Here is a 23,420-nt window from a genome sequence, read left to right as displayed (position 1 = left end):
AAACAAAGTCTTACAAGCTTCTTTCAAATAAAGTTGCAGCAAATAAAAGGAAAGCCAGCATAATATGATATGCTAGCTTTCTGCTTAACATGAAGTGTTTTGCACTCTGTTGTAATTAATAGATTACAGGATTACACAGAAAAAAAAAGCAGCCTAATTTTACCACAGATATGAAATCAGTACGTTTAATGTCATACGTAGTGACTTCCCAGTCTTTCCACATCAATACTTGTTTGGATTTCAAGTAGCAACAAACTGCAGCAAGACTCTGAGATAATCAAAAGATATGACTACTATCTTAGAAAAGCAGACAGATCCAATGATATAGTTCTTTCCCTTAGAGAACAACAAATTCAAAGAGACACATGGCATACGCAAAGCAGATGTTCTTAGTGTAGCATATAAACAAGCATGATATTTCCATTAGGGCATATCCACATGAGGTGACTGATTGGAAGACAGGATAGTGAGGACTAGAAATCGTGCAAGTCCTGAACTACTCTCAGTGTTTACATCAGGAAATAACATTTTAATTTTGGCAGATGATACTGGAATATGTCTGGTTTACATACATGTTTTCTCTCTGTAGCCTTCAGAGATTTTGCAGCATAGTAAAAGAGCTGGGTTCCACACAGGGCTACCCAGTATTTTGTCCAAGATGCTACCTAGAGAGAAAAGAATAAAAAACAAAAGTGCAACAGATGAGTGAAATATTTCATAATATTGAGCAGTAAAATATCAGGCATCATCCTGCAAGAACATGACAGCACTAACTGCCCAGCCAAACCATCAGCCATGTTTCCAAAACTGCTGTTTCTAGTTATCTGTGTAGGCCTCTGAACGCATTCAAAATCTAGAAAGCAGCAAGAACATGTGCTTTTCTCACTAATCTGAGAAAAGATTTCTGCATCTTACTCTATACTTTCTGCAACCCTTACTGAACATATAATTGAGTTAGAGCACATTTGTCCCTTTTTCATTTTGTGTACTGTCATAAAGCACCCCCCACTGTCATGAATATGTATTTTTATTTATAACTCATAATCAAGCATTTGTAATGGAAATGCTAAGAGTTATTATATATTGCTAAATTGTTAGGATCCACCTACCATTTAGGAAGACAAAACATGCTCCTCTCTTAGTTACCAGTAATTGTAAGAAATTTTATGTAGCATCACACTTCTACTCCCTTGATTGTGGCTATAGCCTTACAAACTGAATAATCCACCGCAGCAGCCTAAACCTTAATTAGTAAGGCAGAGATGATCTCAGACACTGGAATTAGTTGCACAGTGGCCATTTTACTGTATTTATAACTGGGCAAATGAATAAGGTGAGAAAACAAATTAAAAATCTTACTGTAGGTTTTTTGCCTTCTTTCAACAAAGTCTTCCTCCTGAGAACACCTTGAATAGTAACTGCTCCTGGATACAAATGAACAGCCAGATCTTCAGATTCTAAGGAGCTGAAAAGAGCATGTGAAGACTTGTGTGAAAAAGTATTTTTTCTAAAGTAGTTTTCCAATCATTACCACAAACTAATGCAAGTACCTGTATTTTAATTTAGAAATTACAACTACTTATTGGACTTGATTGTGGAAAAGACTTTTGCTGTTACAAGGAATTGGTGGTGTGGAATTTACACTAACAAGCAAAAGTGATCAGAAAAATTAATTAGCCAAGCAGGTAATCCTGAATTTAAAAAAAGGAAAACTGAAGACATAACTGAAACAGAAGAACAATTAAATTTAAAAAGCAAACATTTGAAGTACATTCACACAGCTGCCGTATGTGTTAAAACCTCTCCTTCAGCCCTTGCAAGAAAGATTGAGTATTTCTTTGTTAGGAACACTGGAATCATTAGCACATCGAAACCGAAGCGTAGCTCAAACATGCACAATCTTTAAAATATCTGAAAGCAAGAAGAGTGGGCAGGAGCAGTAATAAAGAGTAGAAACCCAAACCACAGCTTTATGGTGTTTTAATGCATCTGGTGCTTTACTGAACATCTACCCTATGTAGGATCCAAGAGCAATGGGCCAAAACAAATGCTAGGTACAGCACTGTGAAAAGAAAACTCAGCTTTATTAAAATTACGAAGCTGACTGACTTACAAAACATTTTCAATCAGAAAAAAAAAAAAATTACAACAGGAAATGTCAGTCAGAGCATAGAACTAAGCTGCTGAACCCAGCAGCTTTCTAGACAAGCCAAGAAATTGAATAGTGCCTGAAACTCATTTTGAAGTAAGCCAGGATTTGCTGTTTCATCCATCCTAACATTCATGAACATTCACAGTAAATTGGAAGTTTAGCAAACGTTTTCATTGCAGCACCTACTGAGGATGATGATATGGAGACATTTTTGGACACTGATATATGTGAACATGAGTTTAATTCAGTGAGACAATGCTGGCTTCTTAACATGAAAAAAGTTTCATAGTTAACGGCCATCTCTTTCCCAATTACAGTGCTGGACAGCTGGAAACAGAATTTGTATTTTAACTAACCAGAATAATCAGTTATATTATTCTATCAGCTTGCAACTAATGTGATATATAATAAATCTCTGATTTCAGGGAAGAGGGGAAAAGAAATTCAATACAGAACTGCCAGCAAAGAAATCTTGAATGACATCCATTAGCACAAGAATCAGCTTTGTTGTCCATGTTAGAACTACCAACACTGCTATGCAGTGGCACGCAGTTAGAAAGCTACCTCTGGTAAAACATCTTTAAGGCTAGATACAAAGATCCAATGGTTCAGAACTTGGATTTGCAGACTGGAATGAACAAAAGCCCATATGGTCATACAGATTAAGTCACAGAAGAGGAAAGCTTCAAGTCTGAAGAATGTCTCTACCTTTATTTTGACATATAAGTTAGAAACATAACATCAGAAAACACCCACTTAATTATTAAACCAAACCAAATCACCAGCACCAGAGGGGAAAGTTTGACACCTCTGTGTGCAGTGGAGATTGTACCTGCTGGCCTTCATGTGGCCTCGATAGCCATTTCGTGACACTCTTGTTCCCGGACCGAGGGAATGGTACAACCTCTTCCTGTTGAATTCCATTATAAATTGTACGTATTACATATACTTTTATTCACACAAACAGCACGACTGCTAAAACAGCATAGTATTTTTTTGTGTGTGCAGATCACAAAGCCACTTCATTCACATAAGAAACAGAGGATAATTTTATTTAGAAAAATGCATGCAGAGGTAGATACTATGTTGTTTTTTAATTTCATCAGATGTTCTCTTTGTCAGAACTTGTAATATTGAAGTGTTTCAATGTAATATTGAATATTGAATAATATTGAAGTGTTTCACTGGCAGAGAGAATAACACATTTTGAAAGCAAAGTCTGTATCTAGTTTGTAGAGATGCAGTCAACGTAAAGTAACCATTCTGACTTTAGATGTCACTACAAAAAAAATGGTTGACTTCTATGAGTATGCACAAACACAAGATGTTGGGCTGAAAGGAATCAAAAACACTGTCAAAATATGCCTGTTTAAAATACAGTTGTATTAAGTAACACTGAAATAAGCTAAGCAATATTTTGATTCTCCAATTCACATAAGCTTTAAACTTTACCTATAAGATTCACATTTTAGTCCTTATCCTGATCTATACTGTTATCCCTAGTCAAGAATTGTGTTCTAGACCTGCATTTTGAATTCTGCCTCACTTTACCGAATCTTGTTATTCTGGATCAGATTCCTTTGTCAACTGAGTTCAATTTAACAAAAGCACAGGCACTTTGTCCTCACCTATTTGTTGTGTTTTTCTAGTTGCTTGTATTATGCTGGAAGATTTAAAATCAGCTCTAATTCCACAGAAGCAGGCAAGTTAAGTACAAGTTAAGGCAGTTAAGTACAAGCCTAAGAGAATTTTGCAGGCAAAATCTCCTACATAGTATAAATCTAACAATCTGTCACCTGTGAGAGGGGCTTTGCATTAGCTGGAAATAGACATGGCAGTATTTCTCAGAATGGGAAACCTGAACAAGTAGCATTTTCATGTTTCAGTCTGAACTCAGAATAGCATACAGCAGACAAAAGAGGCTTAAAGAAGGGATACAGTAAAGGTCAGCAGCATTAAACAAGAAGAATGAGGGGTATTTCTGTTTGGTTTTGTCATTTTAACCTTTTTTTTTTTTTTTTTTTTTTTAACCAGCTCAAACTATTGCCTTTGTTGCAGGAAGAATTATCTAAAAGATACTAATGAATTATGATCTACTAATCTATCCCAGAATTTGCCATCATTTGTTTTTCAACATAACTATATCTTCAAATTTATCAATATTTTAAAAAATACATTCAAGATGTAGACAACTAAAACAGTAATTCAGTTGAAGGAAAAAAGGTAGTATGAGCTGTATATTTGTGTGTACATATATATTTCATGCAAATGAAGTATGTTTTCTTCTTACCTTTAAGTTTGGTTTGTTTGTTGGTTTTTTTTGCATAACAAGAAGGCTATCGCTCTTGGATTCATGTTATTTCAGCGAAATTATTCAGGGACACTCAGGATGACAACCAGTGAAACTGAAGTGCCACTTAGTATACTGCCCTTAATACATTATAACTGTCAAGACTTGGAATTAAAAGTCCTTCTAGTAATTTTGACTAGCCTCAGGGGGCACCCCAATGCTGAAAACTCTCAAGGTTCAAACTAAGTTTCTGTTGCACTTAAAGAATCAGTGACTCTGCTTCTCACTCTTTCTGCACTTTCCAGTTACAAACAACAGGAGGGCCAGGAAAATCAAGAATATTTGTTACAATTCTTTCTGTCACATGGGGAATGTGTGTGTGGAGTATCTTATTTTTTCCTCTTAAGTCCTCCTACCCAAAGATCCTGTTCCGAAATCACTGGGAAATATTGAATTCTCACTGACACTGCATAGGAAGTAGTCATTAGTAACACTGAACATATCCCAATTTTGTCAGTAGCTGTTCATTCCAGATAACTAACGCTTCTCCCTCACTTAGACTCTTTTACAACAATGGAAATCCACTGTATAGATCAAGACTCGAGAGACACCCTCTTGAGTTAACTTGAATTTTAACATTTGCATGTCAGCGTATTACCTATTATATTCCAAAACGTGCTTCATCAAGGAACAGACACAAGGTTGTTGTGTATCTCTAGGAATTTCACACACGATGTTTTGAACGTCTGTGAGGAACCCAAACCCTCTCCCTGGAAGCAGGCAAGAAAACTCACCCTGAAAAACATGCAACTTCAAACTGAGTTCTCAAAGAGCTCTCTCAGAAGAAAAGAAAGTACTGAAGGTAAGTTGGATTTGGAGGAGGAATCTTCTGATGTAATTGTCTGAGATGAAGCAAACCTTTTAACTAGGGAGAGTCTGGGCCAGCCAGTTCTCATTAGAATAGGGATGAAAACCTCTGCTTTGTCTCAGAAGTCCATGCAAAAATTCTGGAGCTGAAGCCTAATGCTTACTAAGATTTTTAAGTTTCTTATGCTACTGAGGTAAAAGCACTTCAGTTCATCATTTTGTCTAAGGTTTTTCCATATAACTTTTTAGCTTTGAAAAATGATTGAACTTGATTAATTCCATAAGGCAGCAGGGAAGGAAAAGCAAGAAAACCTTCTGAATGTTGCAAGTTGCATCACAGAAGTTAGAAATTTTCTTTCTGATCAATTTTTCTTTCTATGCTCATATGGAACGTTCTTATTGCTTACATAATGGAATCATAAGGGCATTTCTTCATATATGTAATCATATTTATCTCATGAAATATCAAAGAGTTCACCTTTGACACAGAGATTTTCAAAGATTTCTTCCAAAAAGTTAACGCAGAACTTCAACTGCTTCAATGAATTCAAGCAGAATATAAGGTTTGTGGTAACAGTTCCCAACTATAAAGAGAATGTTCTTTGACAAAAATTTCTACAAAAGATGTCTTCAAAGCACGGTAGAAAAATTCATCCATGGCAACTCTGAAGCTGATGGATTACCTGAAATTGAATTATAGAGGGAAACTACACACTGTATTGCGCATCTTAACTCAGCTGTGGGAAGATGAAATTTCCAACTGTTACTATGTAAAACTACAGCTGTTAGTCTTTTTCCACATTCTCAAATACAACATGGGAAAGGATTGAAGCGGTCAGTGTCACCTGAGCATTTGCAGGTATTGGATAAGGAGCAAAATGTCAATTCTAGACCACAAAAACAGCAAGGGGCATTTTTGTGTTTTCCCATGTAACACAAGGGCAAGCAACAATGAAGTGAAGAGCAGATGAGAGAGAAAACAGGTGACAGTGTCAATGACAAGAACAAAGGGACGAAGAACGGATGAAGTAACTTAGGGAAAGTGAAAATGAAAAGCAGATAAGTCATACGAACATAACACATAAGATACACAAATATATAAAACCAGAAAAATCATTTGGGGGGTTAATGGTACTCTGGTTGAGCTATTTAGAAGTATGTGTGCAATAAGTAAGCACCCAATTAGACAAAATCCCTATTAACTAGTAGTGAGCAGAAGGTACATCTCTACTGCTTTACCAGATCCAGTGACATTACTACAGTTTATTAATATTCTTACATACAGAAAATCTCTAGATCACTAAAATAAAGCATAATTCTCAGGACTGAGTGAAAAACTGTAAGTAAGGTCTAACTAGAGAAATGCAGGTTCTGAGTGGCAGTTTTTCTTACCTTTCAAACGCAGGCCAGGAGGTCTCTTCACTGAGTTCAGAACCATCACTACTACCTTGAAAAAGACAAGAATGAATGATAGCTTATTTCAACATCTACAATCCATCTATTTCACTTATGTCTGTTTCTACTCATTTTATTTAAGATCAAATGCATAAAAAAACACTTCACTAAAATAGTACAAGGATTTGCTTTAGGAATTTGACGTAAACTGAGGTAGAGATTTGAAGGGACAGATGCACATTAGGAAGTTGAAGAAAAGAAGTGCTAATAAATGGGAAAAGCACTTTCAAAATTTAAAGAACATCCTAAATGCACATTTGTCTGATTAATACAAAAAGCATTTAAAAAGAAAGGTCATTTATTTTAATAATTCTTTAGGAAGACAAACATTGTCATGACAGAAGTGCAAATTCACAGTAGTGCAAACTCTTTGCTGACTCTTCAATACATTAGAAGGCTTTCCTGATTTAGAAGCCTTGAACAACTTTTTAAAGCTATCTCCCAATTACTATATCAGATCACAACAGTATTTTTTCTTTCTGTGCTTCACAAAATAATTCAATGTTTCTGCAAGTATTCTTTATTTTAAAAAAGTAGACGAAAACGACAAAATCCAAATATCCAATGCAGTCACTCATGGCAGGTCCATAAATAACACACTATCTTTACAAGTATAGTAAATCCTATCAGCCTGAAAATTAATATTTAAATACAGACATAAGGCAGTTATCTGCCATATTGTTAAGAAAAAAAAAAAAAAAATCAGCATATATACATCAGTATAGGAATACTGTTAACAGAACTCAGTAACTTCAGTAACTACCTGTACTATAAACAATGCGCGAGCTGTTGTCTTGCTAGCTGTTTACCTTTCAGACCAGAGCAGTTTCCCATGCCAGCTACCGTCTTTGCCCTCCACTTCAAGCCAACGTACGGTTTTGGCTCCAGACAACCCCAACTCCTCAGTTTCAGCCTAATTCTATGTCACTCACTCCTAAAAGCCTTCCTTTTGGCACACTAACTTGACAGCTTGCTTGCTCTACCTCCTGAATACCATATACAAAAAGATTAATGGATTTACAATGATTTTCAAACTGAAAACCAAAACAAACACCCCCCCAAACCCCAAAAAAATCCCCACCAAAAAAACCCCACCAAAAAACAATCTAGACAAAAAGTCTGAATCAGCGCATGTTACCTAAGGGTTCTCTCAGACAAACAAAGGCTGAAAATGGGAGAAAGTTACCTGTAATTTTACACAGAAAATCAGCAGGGAACAGGTGGTGCCCTGAAGAATAAAGCTAAACTGTACAAAAGTAAGTCTACAGGTCCACTGAGTAAACATAGAGTAAAGGTGGAGGCAATAAAAATTCATGCACAGCAGCAGTAATTCCAGCAAAGAGCCATTAAAATCTCAGCACGGATGGAAGTTCTCTGTGGAAAATCCAAGAGAAAGTATGTGCCTTTAACTGCCAGCTGACTCAACCTAGATGCCTCTTTTCTAAACATTAGCTCAACATCCTCATATTAACAGGATCTCTAAGGGGTAATAGATAATTTGGTCTCAGCTTATCCTGAACTTTTCCTAAGGAAGGGCCTAACCTAGTTCACACTAACATTACAGTAAAAGGGACTTGTATAGCAGTAGATAAACAACACATAAAAGTGATGTTCTGGTGAAGCTACTGGCTGCTAAGCTAGGCATAAAGGTCTGCAAAAAGGGGAATACTTAACAGGTGACTAATTATTTTCTAGAAGCATCTTTAAGATTTTTAGTACTTACATTCTCAGATCATAGATCCTTAACTATTCGACTACTTAAAAGGTTACAGCAGCAGATAGCTTGTCCATAAAAGAAAACTACAGTTACTTCTACTTTTGAGACTTATACTTCCTCTGTAGCTGTGAGGACAAGTATCAAAGAGCCACAGTTACTACAGTTGCGTAAGTGTTCTTATTCCATTGACTGACTGCATAAATTTATCAGCAGCCATTCTAGTGCAACAAGGCAGGAGAGAAAAAAGTTACTATAAAAATAATCACAAGTTCTGTTCAGCAGAGTTTACATCTGACTAGCACCATGGTCTCTTCAAACAATTAACATCATTTGGGGATGAAAAGACAGAATCAGATGTGAGAGAATGCAGGAACAACTTTAAAGAAGTATTTTGGGTAAGACCTCCGCGGTGACTGTTTTTGAGGAAGACCCTTTGAAGGAGAGTATACTTTTAAGAGGTAGAATGACAATTACGAAGGTAAGCTTCAAGTATGATGATTTCTTAAGAAAGAGAATCCAACACCCTGGCCTGTTGTGAAGACATGAGTGAGTTTCTTGAGCCATCTAAACACCAAGGAGCAGAAATGAGAGAATAGGATGATCAGGAAGTGAATAACTAATGCTACTATCTGGGGCACTTGCAACAAACCAAGGCACAGACTGCATTATTCTAAGCAAACGCAGTACTCTAGTACGTGCAGGTCCTGGACTGTTTCTAAGAAGGCCTGATTTGGACCTGTCAAAATGGAGAGGCTCTCCTATTTGTTTCTATAGCTTAGCCTACTGTCATGGTTTAACCCCAGCTGGCAACTAAGCACCACAAAGCCGCTTGCTCACTCTCCCAAACAAGAATAAAAGTGCAAAGACTCCTGGGTTGAGATAAAGACAGCTTAAGAGGTAAAGCAAAAGCCACGTGTGCAAGCAAAGTGAAACAAGGAATTCATCCACTACTTCCTACCAGCAGGCAGGTGTTCAGCCATCCCCAGGATCCCCTGCTTCCTCTTTCTTCCCCCAGCTTTATATACTGAGCATGGCATCATATGGTATGGAATACCCCTTGGGTCAGCTGTCCCAGCTATGTCCTCTCCCAGCTTCCAGTGCACCCCCAGCCAACTCACTGGTGGGGCTGTGTGAGAAGCAGAAAAGGCCTTGACCCTATGTAAGTACTACTCAGCATCCCTGAATTCTCCACACTGTTTCCATCACAAATCCAAAACATAGCCCCATACTTGCTACTGTTAAGAAAACTATCTCAGGGAAAACCAGCACAACTATTCATGAATTTTGTAATAATTCTGGCTCAAAGGGACCTTGAGAGGTCATCTGGTCCAACATTCTGGTGCAAACAAACCTATATATTGATCATATTGCTGAGGGCCTCATCTAGTGTTGTTCTTCAGGGAGGCAGAGTCTACAGTTTCTCTGAGTAACCTGTTACTGTGTTTCACAACCTGGTTGTAAAAAAGGTTTTCCTTACAGGTAATGAAATTTTCCTTGTTGATACTTGGAGCAGTCTGTCCTGCAAAATGGTGCAGTAATTCCTGTTTCCCTAGTCATCCAGCCAACTCTGAAGTTATTAGGGACACTTAGAATCTTATTTATTTCCTTATTACTGCATAGACTTACCTTTATATTAACAGGAATACAACACAGTACAAAGTACTCTGAACAGGAAGATTTAAAAGCTTGTGTTCCCTTTCTAAAATTGCAAAACAATCTAGAGCAAAAGAGCTGAGCTTATCTTTTAGAAAGTGATAATCCTTGTTACAATATCAGTACACTTATAAAACTTACACTAATTTGGAGGATTCATAAAAAAAAAGTTTAATTTAAAAAGTTTAATATATACAGAATTTGCCAATTACACTTTAAAAAACAATGTTAATTTGGAAAAAAGTGGGCCAAATATCACAGTTATTGATTTAATATTTATGTTGATGCCTACACAGGTTTTAAAAAGTCGTAACAAAAACCTAGAAAAGGTTGAATTTTAGCATTTGACATGTTGACATCTAACATCTACATAGACCATCTTTAACAGGAGCTTTTAGATTCTAAAAAACTCTAGGGGATTTTTTTGCACAACAAAAGTTCTCATACTAAAAAAATCCCTTTCCCCAAAAGAATATACATTACATCCCTCCCTTCAAAACCAAACAGAAGTGAAAGGAGCTGTTTTTAACTTAGTAAAAGTTAGATGTCTAGCCAAATTCTGTTTAAACATTAAGTGCACTATTTGACTATCATTTCATCTGGAAATATTTCATTCATTTAGTGCTCTAAAAATATATCACCTTCTTAAATTCTTCTCAAGTACGTACTCAATATTTGAGTTTTTCCAACAACCTCAAGTTGGTCTTCAGTTAAACTTACTAACAAATCCTAGGTAGCGTAAGTCCTTTCTATTAAGTAATGTTCTACACAAAGTATGGCTTTATGTAAGAAGCCATGTGACAAACCACTATCTTGCTAGTTTTCTTTATTGCTAATAAAATTTAAAATTTCTTGCACAGGATTTAGAAAAAGTATATCAGAGTTGTGTTTAATCTTTAATACTTAACATGAAGGCTTTTTCCTACCTTAGGAATAACAGCAATGATGATATCTGAGAAGTTTCAGGATTGTTTACACAGAGCCCCAGTACTGCAGCTGAATACCAACATGAATTTTCTGTTTGCACTGTAGATGCATATAAATATATCTATGCTACAGCCACACAAACAGCGTGCTGCTAGGTTCCTAGTTATGTGATAGGGAATGCCTATACCATTGCATACCCCTGGTCATGGTATCCACGCATTGCCGAAAGTCTGAGGATACTGAACATGTAACACAGGCTTCCTTTATCCAGAAGTTGGTCCCCAAAGTTAAACAGGTGTTAATATAAACAAACCAACCCAAAGAGTTTAAAAACTATTCAGACTAAAAATTCTTTCCCCTTCTCAAATCTGCAACTGACACTCTCTTGGTTTCAGTTACACAGTGTTTCCAGACTACTAGTAACCATAGCTGGTGACTGACCTGGTAGAGCTTGAAATTTAAATGTGAAAACACAAAAAATTGGCCAAAAGACCTGAACATGAATTGCCATAGCACAATACAGCCCAGCTAACATCACAGAGATGGACTCCATGCCCTAAAAGTTATGTTCTGCCTTGTTGAGCCTATGACCATACCAAAAATCCTCATCATATTCTACTAGTTAGTTACCATTTAGCTATTGTACAGTAAAGTTTAAATAGCTCAACTTCGGCTTGCTAGTTAACTAAGAATGGTGTGAAGACCTGCAAATGACCCAAGCAAGATAATGTCAGAGAATCAACACAAACTTTAAACACCATCACTGATTCGTGAAAAACAAACAAGAGCAAATAACCAAATGGATAAAGATGGGGCAGAAACAGGGGGTTTCTGCAACTACATCAATTGCAAAACACTCAGAGCACATGCCTTGGACCAAACAACACTAATAAGGATTGGGGAAGCAATAGAGTGCTAGAACTCCTGTATATCCCTCTTCTTCTCTCATATCCAAGCACTTACATGTGCAATTTTAACCTGAAGTACTATTCGGCTTTTACATTTACCCTATCACTAATAGGGCAGTAGTACACAATAGCAAAGCAGGGTACCCACATTTAGGCCAAGAGGCAGATACCTATATACTTATTTAAATGGAATATAAAAACCCCAATCACATTTCTTCTGCCTGAAACCCTACCCAAACTTTGATCTTCTGATGCAAACTGTTGATGAATCAGTCTTAAGCACCTGAACAGTCCACTACAGGGTAAGGAATCAAACAAACATTGGCTGTGTAGAGTTCTTCCTTACTGTATAGGCTGCCAAAAACCTGAAAGTAAATGCATACACTGTATACCTACACCTACACTTTGTTTATTTAAAGAGAAATATAATCCCTTGTAGAATTCAAGTACTTCAAGATGGTGACTTAATGGAGGAATTCATTAAAATGCTGATATTCTTGTATGCATTTTATGCCAGCTTAGGTTTGAAAATGTTCTTACAAAGGCACTTTCTTACATTAACTCACACCGATTTAAAATACCTTTCTTTGACTCTGCAGCATTAATTTCTTTGATTGCATTAGAATAAAGACTCAAGATATTCTTAAGTGGTTGGAACACACAAATGAAGGCAAATGTTCAAGAGCCTTAGTTTTTCAGAGCTTTCATCCATATCATTGTAGATTAGGAAAAATAAGTGGTAGACAAGAAATAGTTTGAGTAAGAAAACACTGCAAAGTTAGAACAGAATTTGCATTCAACAATGCTACAAACACAATCCATTCATGTGTTTTCTTTGATTTTTTTAAATACCTAAAATTACCTCCTCAATTTCAGCTGAGCGTTTCTGTGTTCATACCTCAACATCTATTCTTTAGTGGTATACATGTCAGACTGCACCCTTAAAAAAACCCCAACACCTTCTAAGCAAAATTACTTTGCAACCCATACATTAGGTGCTGTAAGAGGAGAAAAGCCACACAGAAGCAATACGTGAAACAGGGGTCTATTTTACATTGTCCCTTTACCTCTACAGCTTTATTTGGACAATTAGCCATTGTAAACAAATTCAGGTTCAGAGAAGAAATTCAGTAACACAGCTGAGCCAAATTGTAAGAAATTGTGGAAACACAAAAATTCTGAGAACATTAATTGAGCTTAACATTGCTGCAAATACGCTTCAGAGTACACTTTAGCAAGCAAAGAACACTTAAAAAGTATAAGAAAAACCACGGGCATTAGAAAAACATGTATTCTGAAGAAAAACATGAATAAAAGGAAGTTTCAAGCTATTTCTGAGTGGAACCACGATCTAGTAAAAGCATCTTAATTTATCCTACTTTTAGGCGAGGAGGTCACAGCAGACAAATACACCCAGGAGAATGCAGGTGTAGGTGGTTCCCTCAACCCAGCCACGAGCAATGCTAAGACCTCAGAAGGGCAAGCTCACTCTTTTGAAAGAGTGTATACAGTGACCCCACCAAAATGGAGGTATCACAAAACAGAACTATCTTGTAGCTTCAAGACTTACTGATAGCAAGTAGGAGGGGTTCTCAATGAATTTTCATGGCAAAGTAAAAGCATCTGTCCCAATTTACTAAAAGCAAGTATTCTGGATTGTCTGCACAAAACCAGACCTATTTTCAGCAGTATTCATCTGTATGTATTTTCGTGTGTTATCTGTCAAAAGTCTCTTCTCAGACAAAATAAAGTGGGGATTTCAGACCCAAGTCATATAACCTCTTTTTAGCCACCCACCTAAGAATGAGATGAATCATATCTTTGAAGATATCAAAATCTCTGTATGATTATAAAGAGCTAAATTACAGCTGTCTAAATTATGAATGTCTAGAACTTAGAAGAGACTATTTCCTCTTATTACATTCCTGAATTCAAGAGAACATTTCCCATCTGATATTGTACATACAACTGGTCAAGTGTTTCTTCCCTCTAATAAGGATAGCTTTGGCACTGCTAGAAGATTTCTCACTTCTGTTTAGATAACAAGCAGCTATGCTATAAAGTAAAATGGCAATAGAACCAGCTGTACATCTTCCTTACTCTAGCATAAAAAATGACCGTCAACTGAAAACTTTCTCATTGTTCTAGGAACAAAAACTGTTTTGACCAAAGCACAAGAAATTAATATAACAGGGACAATATATTTAATTTCTTTTGAGTTCTATGTTTTTCCAGAATGTGTTTTATGCACACAATCAGGCTGCAGACCCTGAAATTAAGAAAAGAATCTCATACAGATCTCTGATCATGGCTGCCATGTTACAGATTGGCCTGTTTTCAGGAAATCCCATACCTGGCTCACTTTCTGCATTGCTGCTGCTGTAGGAATCAATCATTGTAAAGAAAAATACACACTTAGCATAGCCTTCATATCTGAAAGATTAGTTACATAGATGTAAAAAATTTGTATGCTGTGCCCCATTCCCAGAATGGATCACCAGTCTTTTGCAGAACAAAATCAAAACTGTCCATCGTCACTTGAATTTAGAGACACAGAACAAAACTTCATCTAGCCATCAATCTCAAACCTGAGCTCTAACTGATCTCTATCACAGATTGAAAGCTTCTATCACAGGAATAATTGAAGAAATCCAAGTGGAAGACTCCTGATGTATCTGAAGAAGTTAAGTGTGTTCACCAGTGGAAAAGAAACAGTACTCTAACGAATCTTCATAACATGCCTATAAATTGTTTTACTGAACTGTAAATGGACTACACTAATCTGTTAACAGCAAAGGCAACTCAAAACACAAGGCCTGGAAAAAAAGCATTAACTCACATGCTCTAATGATTTAGATAAAGCTTTGTAACGATACAGTGCTGCGTAAATCCTATAGTCACTGCTGTTACACTGCTGCTTTTTTGATATTTGATGTAGCAGCAGATTATATCACATCCTCCAATATGAAAGGATTGGAAAGGTCTGAACACCCCTGAGCCCTCAAAACACAAGTGATTTAAAGTAGTATTACAGTTGTCTTTAAGGTCACATTCAAGGTGCTGGCATATCAGAAACACTGTCTGTGTTTTGAAAAGGGATCATTTATCCAAAATGTTAAGTCCCATGTAGGCTGTTTCTAGAAACAGGTAGTCCTGTTTCTAGAGCAACAGCTGTAAATCTACATTTATGGGCAAGGTGAGGAATAACACTTTTCAGTACACACATTCAGAAGAAGTTTTCTTGACTGTCTTTTGAAGTTGTGCTGTAGAATACTGTAAACCTCCTCTCTGTTGCAGTGACCGTACTATTTCCAAGTACTGAGTAAACAGACTACTTCAAACATGGTGGAAGAACTTAGCAGCTTCAATCATCTTTCTTAAATCCTGATGAAGCAGCAATACAGAATGCCAGACAACTTACATTTCCAAGAATTCATCAGTAATAGATACTACAAGCCTCCAGAACTTACTCTCTTCCTTCATACGTATTTCTAGCACCTCTGCTAATCTCTTGTGCCATTCAAATTTTCATAATCAAGAAGCAGCAAAAATAGCTATGATGCTAAACTGTCAAAAAAGTGATAAAACTGAAGTATCTGAGTATGGGGTGGCTGGAGGTGGAAGAGAATGAAAGTGGAAGTTCTAACCACAAATGCTGATCTTACACAAAATACATCAGGTAGCCACTTTACAGGTGATTTATAAAAGTCTTCTCTTTGTAAGACTTCCAACCACTAAGAGGGACTACATCACTCTACGAGTGACTACAAGTCGATAGGGTCATGCCTGAGCTGAGCAAGAGAACAGACTTGAAAAATTTCAGAGAAAAGTCAAAGTAGAAAAACCTTGTATTCTCCAAAATGTCTAGATGACAACTGGTTCTTAATTGTACCTCACAAAAAACTGCTTGTGAGCTCTGCAAACCTTCCCTGCTAGGCTCTAATGGAGGTAAACAACTTATATCAGAAAAAAACTGCACTGAGAAAAGGCCATTGCTGCATCTTCACAAAGGTGACAAAAGTTTAGTTCTCCTGTACTGTGCAATCTCGGAGAATGCAAGCTGTCAGTATGCCTATTATAACTACCATTCCTGCTGGTTGATCTTGAAATGCCAAACTTTGCCACAGCAGAAAACCTGCAGAAAGCAGAGAGCGGCAGTGCACATTTAACAGTGGAAGCTGTCTGATGTGAATAGGTTCAAACTACTTTGGTCTAAGGCAGTTCCACAGTTTTACTTATTACTGTAATTTTTTAAAATTATCATCTCTTGATACTCGACTTTTCCCACATGAAAACTGTATTTAATGTTTGTTCAGAATATGGCCTTCTCCTCGAGAAAATACACGAACAGCTTCTGAAAACAGCATAATTTGAAGCTGTGTGACCTTGTTCCTCTCCATGAAGGCTAAAAACCAAACCTGCTTTTTAAAATTAAGTTCTCCAAAGGAATGCGTAGCACTACAAAAAGATTACCATAAATGCATAAAAGCTGAATACTGTTGAATTCTATCAAACTAATAATTTTGAGAAAAAGGACTGTGATAGCTTCATTTCTCAACCCTGGCTGCAATTAGGTGGCTCTGAGAAGCACTTGCCCTGCCCTCCATCCACTTTGAGGATCTGTGCAGAACAGGAAAAAAGAGCAACTGTCATCACGTAAGAAACTCAGGAAGCAGAAGTTCTCAAAAGAATAATACTCTAAACATTTGAAAACAACTTACCAAAATGAAGTAGATTCTGACATTTTGAAGTATCTGAAAGTTACACTGCTATCTACTCCTGACAAAAGTCAGGAGTATTTAGAAATCACGCTCTTGAAGACTGTCAGCATTTTACAATTCTGTCAACTGGGTATGGCATTTTAAACAGAAATTCTACGATGAGACATTTTTAATTTGCATTGATTGGGGAGGGGGAAGGAGGAAAGACAGACATGCAGAGAGAATAGGTGCCCTGCACTTCCCTCCACCTCCATCAAGGAAAAGGAGTATCAGAGGTTGTATCATTAAAGAGGATACAAAAAAAACCCATTAAAAAAATCTGCTTCTTTATAATTTGTCAGTTCATGCTGTATAAATTATGCTGCCCTTCACCTACATTTCTCAAATTTGTTCTAAAATAGAATTGGTATTCTAGAATAGTACCTCTCTTGTACAATCACCAACTACTCATGCTAAAATCTTTTAAAAGATCATGTACTGCACAGGCATGTTTACAGTTCCTACCTATTGAAATTCCACTAGAAAGGGTAGAGCTTTCTGCCTGTCCTCGGGATGGGACATGAGGCTCCATGACGCTGTCATCCAGTAGGTGCCTTGGTCCTGCGTTGGGGAATGTTGCGCTTTTAAATTCAGCTGTATTCATTTTGTGTATGAAACTAGAAATGAAGGATAAAATTGTTACAACGTTATCTTTGATACATTTCACAAGTTGTTGCTTTAACATCTTGAAGGGTTGCATGCAATGTGTTCCAAATACCAATCTAAATCATCACTCAAGTCATAGACAAATGTGCATGAATTATATTATCTATAGGTATTGCTAGGCTTAAAATTGCACAGCACACTTGGAGCAAAGAGAAAGCCAGAAGTACTTTAAAAATTACTTTCAACATCTGAAGATATTTTTGTCCTTGTGTAACACATCCATAATTGAAATTCAGAATTGCATTCTAGCTCATTAAAGGTAAACTTACACAGTACAGTATAAGTTAAGACATAAATTACTAAATATCTACGATCTTGCATTTTGAGAAGAGAACAAGGGAATTCATAATTTAACGATCAAGGTATCAATTAGAAGTACACTTATATAGAAAAAAACCCTGAAGCCATTGCTGTAAGAAGTTATATGAAGTCTACAACAGAGGTCTCACCTTAAAAATACTGATAAAGCAATTATTTCAGTTTGAATTTGAAAGAATTACACCAGCATTGAGTTGCTATAAGTGACAGTTTTGGCATTCACAAAGAGCCTATTCTGGCTAACTCATTGGCTATTCTTATCACCATAACAAGCTGCAGAGTCTTATTTTGACTAATTCTCTTTGGCTGGGATACTACCATCATAGTTCTGAGCTTGCTCTCTTGCCACAAATTGGTCTTTAAGCGAAGTATTGTGTACAAATCATGTTACTTTTTAAAAGTGCTGCTTTTGTATTGACATGCTACATCACAAAAGTTAGGGGTTTCAGGTTAAATGAAATGCTGACTTGTATCCCAAACTGTGACATTTCCTATGTCCATGCGGTATCAGGTTCCTGGGTGAAGGGGGTGTTGGTGGTAGCAAGGCTCCTTCAGCTGCAACATTTTTCCGTCTACTTTGTGGAGACGCTCCAACTTCAGAGCCTGGGAACAAAAGAAGACATTACTCCCAAGTAACTTTAGAATTACTGACAGGATTACTTCTCAGAACATTGTGGAAGAGAAAAAAACTTCCTAAACTCAACTGGTAAGAGATAGCCTGTAATAAAACTTACTGATACATTGACAGTAAAAAGCCCTGTACTTCACAGTTTTTGCACAGGATTAAAAATAACCACACTTATTTCAAGTAGACCATCTAGTTACAAGTATTTTTTAAGTCCTAAAGGTTGCTGCATTAGCTATGTTGACATTAAACAGGTCCCACTGATTCTATGTTTTGAAACTCCTGCCTTCAACCACTTTCAGTATTGATAAAAAATAATGCACATTTTTGGAAGCATATTATACCATGAGAAGTTCAGATGAAGGCCCTTCTGTCTAGATACAACAAAGAACGAGTATTTAACAGCTCTTCACCCCAAATGACACTAACAAGTTAGTGCCACAATATATACAAGAACGTAAAAAACTGACTTAGTTCCTTGAAAGAATTTCTTGACAGATCACCTTTAGGCTTTTTATTACAAATACATAGTGTTTATATGTCACACTTCTTTATTAGCCTCAGGCAAATATTTTCCACGTTCGCAACTCAAATAATGCATTTGACAACCTCAAGTCTTCTCACATTTATTAAGCATTTACCTACTAAATCTTCTCTGGAAGCAGCAGAGTGTGGGGTGCTGGTCCCTGGTTCTATCTTTAATGAAAGTCTGCATTAAAGAAGCATTAAAAATTACTTTATCAGGAAATAAAAGCAAATAAAAGTAAGTTTTTGAAAAATTAGGGTTTTTAATTTACAACTGAAAGCTGCCTGCCTGTAATTGCAAGGAACATTATAAAGTTAATACAAACTCTGCATGTCTATCTTTAGCACACACTATTTCCAAATACTCTTTTTTTTTGGTAGAAAAACCCCACCAAATAGTAACCGCAATAGGGCCCAGGATTAAAAAATAACCAAACCAGACAGACATGCAAGGGCATAATGTAGTAGATGTAACTATTACTTTGGTTCATATAGACCAGGACAGGCCTGCAATATTATGCTGAAGGAGGACTGGACTCAAGAGCAAAACACCTTGGCTACAGCACAGCCCCTGCAACCTCTTCTGCATTAAGGAGTCTGACACAGCTGGCACAGCCAGCCACAAGCAGCCAAACAGCCACCAGTTGACATCTTCGCCCTCTGTGAACAAAGCTCAATGTGAGCTGTTAAAAAGGTGTGGCAAAATCACACTGTGGGAGGAGCAGGGGAAGAGGTCATTGCATTGAGTTGGCGCCAGCCTCCAGGGATAACATAGCCACACAAGCTAGGACCTACATGGCCCTGGAACCTCTAGCAGACACATGAAAATCAGTGATTATACCACTATTCTAGCATAAGAACTGGGAAGAATAAAAAGTATACAACTCCTTCCCCTGCCTGACTAAAATATTTATACTTAATAGAAGAAATTAAATATGAAGTGTAGTAAGTGCTCTAGAGTGCTGGACCAAGCCTTTTGTCTTTACTAGTCTAAAAGCCAAAATCCTTCTTTTATGTTTTGGAAAATCCATTATCAACTTGACTGCATCCATAATTCAAGCTTTTTCTTAAACAGGCACTTTTAATCCCATTTCCAATAGCACTACAAAGAGGACAGAGTCCAGGAGCAGAGAACTCCCGGAAGATCAAGCACATCTCGTCCACGCAGTTCACTCAACTAGAATCTTTGAAATCAGTGAGTTGGGAAAAACATCTACTTAATTTTGAGGACAAAAAGTCTGAAGTCTGACAGCTCCGCTCCCTCCCAAAAATCAGGATACAGAACATTTCAGCAAAAAGGTAAAGCTGGATGCTTGCATACTCACATGCAGAGAAAAATTTACAAATCTTAGACGGGAAGCTAAGCGTCTGAGCCCTTGTTATTTGTTCTTTGACAGAAACTAAAAGGTCCCCATTTGCTGCCTTTTTGTAAATTCAAGTTAGGGCTATTAAATGCTAAAGCGTATCTGTTCCTCTAGTGTGCACAGCCCTCCCACCATTTGAATGTAGCTACACAAGCAACCAATTCAACACAACTGAGGTGACAAACTTCCCGGGCAGGCAGGATGGGAATGGGTGGGGAACCTCCTCAAGCAGATCAGCCAATGAACAAGAACTTTCTTCATATGCAACAGATTTGCTTTAGTTTTTTCCTATCCTCAGGGCTTGCTCCTGTCTCTTGCCAGAGATTTACATCCCCCAGTTTTGCTGGATGCCAAATCACTTAATGCAGTAATAATCTTCTAATTAAGGAAGTAGAAACCTCTTTTTGGGGTGGTATGCTGGAAGGAATGGGGTGGGGACACAGATGATAACTCGCCTCTCAAAAATCAAGTGCTTACATTTTACTAACACTGTATAACCTAATCAAGAAGAAAAATATAAAATGAAAGCAAAATACATATGAAAGTGAAAGCTTTAAGTCACCCTCAGTAAGAACTTGGGACTGGACACATAGATGACTTTATTCTGATGAGAAATGACACAAGCTATCTCCAATCACGGGATCCATCTTACTGACTGAAAAGTGTTACATTGTGAGCTGGAAGTATGCAGTCTTCATTAGTGAACACTGAAAGAGATCTGCAGATCAAATCCACAGAGCAAAGAGACCTGAAAACCAGGGCTTGATGCAGTCAGGCATAGAAAAGGAAGGAGATATGCCATCCAGCATGCTGAAAATTGTCTTGAGCACAGGACCCTGCTGTAACCTCACTACTTGCAACTGGTGCATCTGAGATACATAATCCCCTGGTACAAGTGCAATCTTAAAAATGACAGGCTTTGTGTTATAAAAGATATTTTATGATAAGCTACAATCAGTTACAGCATTTCATACTTACTTGTAATTGTCATCTTCTACAAACTTTTGTAGCTCTTCTATGTACTGAACTGAGTTCAGGTATTTCTGGACATGAGGCAACAGAGGAATATCTGGAGAACACATGATATTCATTATCACCATACCATTCATTGGTAAGCACAGTTATTTTCCAGAAACTATTTAAACACAATCAGATCTCTTGCCTTTTTATGTGAGATGGAGATACAAACTACAGTCCCCACTGATATTGCAATTTTGGTCTTTCACAGCAATTCTCATGCATTGAGCCGACATCCATAAAGCCAGGTATGTATCTCCCTTGAGCTGCTCTACTTATGACAGCACATGTAAGGGAAAAGTGAGAGTGTGCCTCTGGCCAAACTAAAGGCCCAAACCTGGAACCTGAAGGGTTGTATCTGAGGACTCTTTCACAGTCCACATTATCATTATATTAAGCTTTTAGTGAATCCACAGTCCTGTGCTAATTCACATTCCACCATCACAAATACAGCCTTACTAAAAAAGGATTGTGAGGAGACCACCTTTGAAGGAAAAATACATTATCTGATCTATGAACAGAACTATAAATGTCCAAAAGACAAGCTGAACATATTTTATTATCTCCAGTAAAAGTACTACTCCAAAAGCAATCCTACTATTTTTAGAATTCATAGTCATAAAATCATGAAACACAGGGATACAAGTTAATAACATACTTGTAAAACTACTGTTAAGAACAACATATTCCACATTTTCATCAGAAAATATGTACTGCAAGAATGTGTGTGATGTAAGAGAAGGGTAATTTTATTCTGTCCCCTCACACTGATGCTCTGTCATAACCAGCAATACCAGATTAAACTTAGACTTTTGGGCTGAGAGGGTGAGGGAGAATATTAATGGCACTCAAATGGGTTGGGCTTTACTTACATTGCATTACAGAAACCAAACATTAAAGCTTTTAAAGTTGTTCTCTTTAATACTGCAATATTTACACACTTACCGTATTCACACGACTGCTGTAAGTCTGAGATAATTCGAAGAATATTGTTCATTAAATTTGTTCTTTGTTCGCTTTCCAAAATGCTCCCTGTTGATGGGTACGCAGAGTCAATATATGTCAAGTCTGACAGGTAAATACCTGAATAAGATTAGAATGAAAAGCTTTAGTGTCTCACATTTAGCAGAAAAAAGCCTCACAAACAATACTTCAAAGAATTGTTGCTTTCACTGATGAATGCTCATGCAGACTGACAACAGCTTTGCTACAGAACAGTGTTCTTTATTTACCTGAAAAATCATTTTGACTACATCTCCAAGAGCCTTCAGACTTCAAACAGTAACAATGCTTGGACCTACAGGAAAGTGCATCACCATGCCACCCATGTCTGGGATTGAATTTGCATTCTCCCCAGTCAGTTAATCCTTAGCTTTTTCAACCTTATCTCAGCTGTATTTGCAGATACTGAGGGTGTTAAGTACAGCTAGGTTTCTGTACGCAAGCTTTCATTCTCTGTATGACTAATCACAGTGGAAGGCAGAGAGGATCTTTTCTTCCTGCATCACACTAGGCACGTACTAACTGACTTTGTCTTTAACAGTGTCATTATTTGTAAATCTAAAAGTAATTACAAGGCCACAATCAACTATTCATGAAGCAGATCTTCTGCCATATAACCAGTTAATTATTCCCTTGACAAATACGAAGCATACTAAACACCCAATGTTAAAATACATGATCAAAATTACTAATGATTTTAGGAACTCTACTACCTCATTCTTCCAATTCAGCAATTAATAACAGGAGAAAAATTCATATTATCTATAATCCTTCAAGCTGAATAGAAATTCAACTTGCAGCACACAGGAAAAGTTAACTAGGCAAAAAGTGCACTCATTGAAATGCGGTACAAATCCTGCAGCTTTAAAGATCCAATAGCCTCATAGATAAGTCTCTTCAAGTCTTCTACATGCTTTCTTCCCCACCACCATTGTAACCTTACTACTCTTTCAATCCCTTGATGATGTAGAAAGGAAACTCCTCCTCCTTACATACTAATGCTGTAGTTAAACTATTTATTTCAAATCCAAATGCAACTCCATTTCTTGAAATTCACCCAAAGACCAATCATTTTTGTCTCAGCTAAATGAAACATATCCTGACCAACTCTGTTATTAAAAGGAATTGCTCTTCATCCCCTGCATCTTCCACAAGATATCCAAATAAAAAGAAA

At 37.1% G+C, this 23,420-nt stretch overlaps 1 protein-coding gene across 5 annotated transcripts in view; it reads right to left on the bottom strand.

Moving 5' to 3' along the window:
* RALGPS2 (Ral GEF with PH domain and SH3 binding motif 2) overlaps positions 1-23,420 on the bottom strand; it is a 130,513-nt gene that overhangs the window by 12,512 nt on the left and 94,581 nt on the right. For 4 of the 5 annotated variants that reach the window (XM_030493818.1, XM_030493819.1, XM_030493820.1 and 1 more), the window contains 9 exons: positions 22,190-22,327; positions 21,206-21,296; positions 18,980-19,047; positions 18,181-18,316; positions 17,195-17,346; positions 6,702-6,756; positions 2,985-3,062; positions 1,360-1,465; positions 573-665 (listed from right to left, as the gene is read on the bottom strand). In XM_030493818.1, coding sequence (XP_030349678.1) covers positions 573-665; positions 1,360-1,465; positions 2,985-3,062; positions 6,702-6,756; positions 17,195-17,346; positions 18,181-18,316; positions 18,980-19,047; positions 21,206-21,296; positions 22,190-22,327 — 917 coding nt within the window. The remainder of the gene's footprint in view (positions 1-572; positions 666-1,359; positions 1,466-2,984; positions 3,063-6,701; positions 6,757-17,194; positions 17,347-18,180; positions 18,317-18,979; positions 19,048-21,205; positions 21,297-22,189; positions 22,328-23,420) is intronic. The other variant, XM_030493823.2, reaches the window with a different exon arrangement.

The sequence above is a fragment of the Strigops habroptila genome, chromosome 8 (assembly GCF_004027225.2).
Source record: "Strigops habroptila isolate Jane chromosome 8, bStrHab1.2.pri, whole genome shotgun sequence".
Lineage (NCBI taxonomy): Eukaryota > Metazoa > Chordata > Aves > Psittaciformes > Psittacidae > Strigops > Strigops habroptila.
The sequence above is the reverse complement of the archived record's forward strand: the minus strand, read 5'-3'. Positions and strand labels throughout refer to the sequence as shown.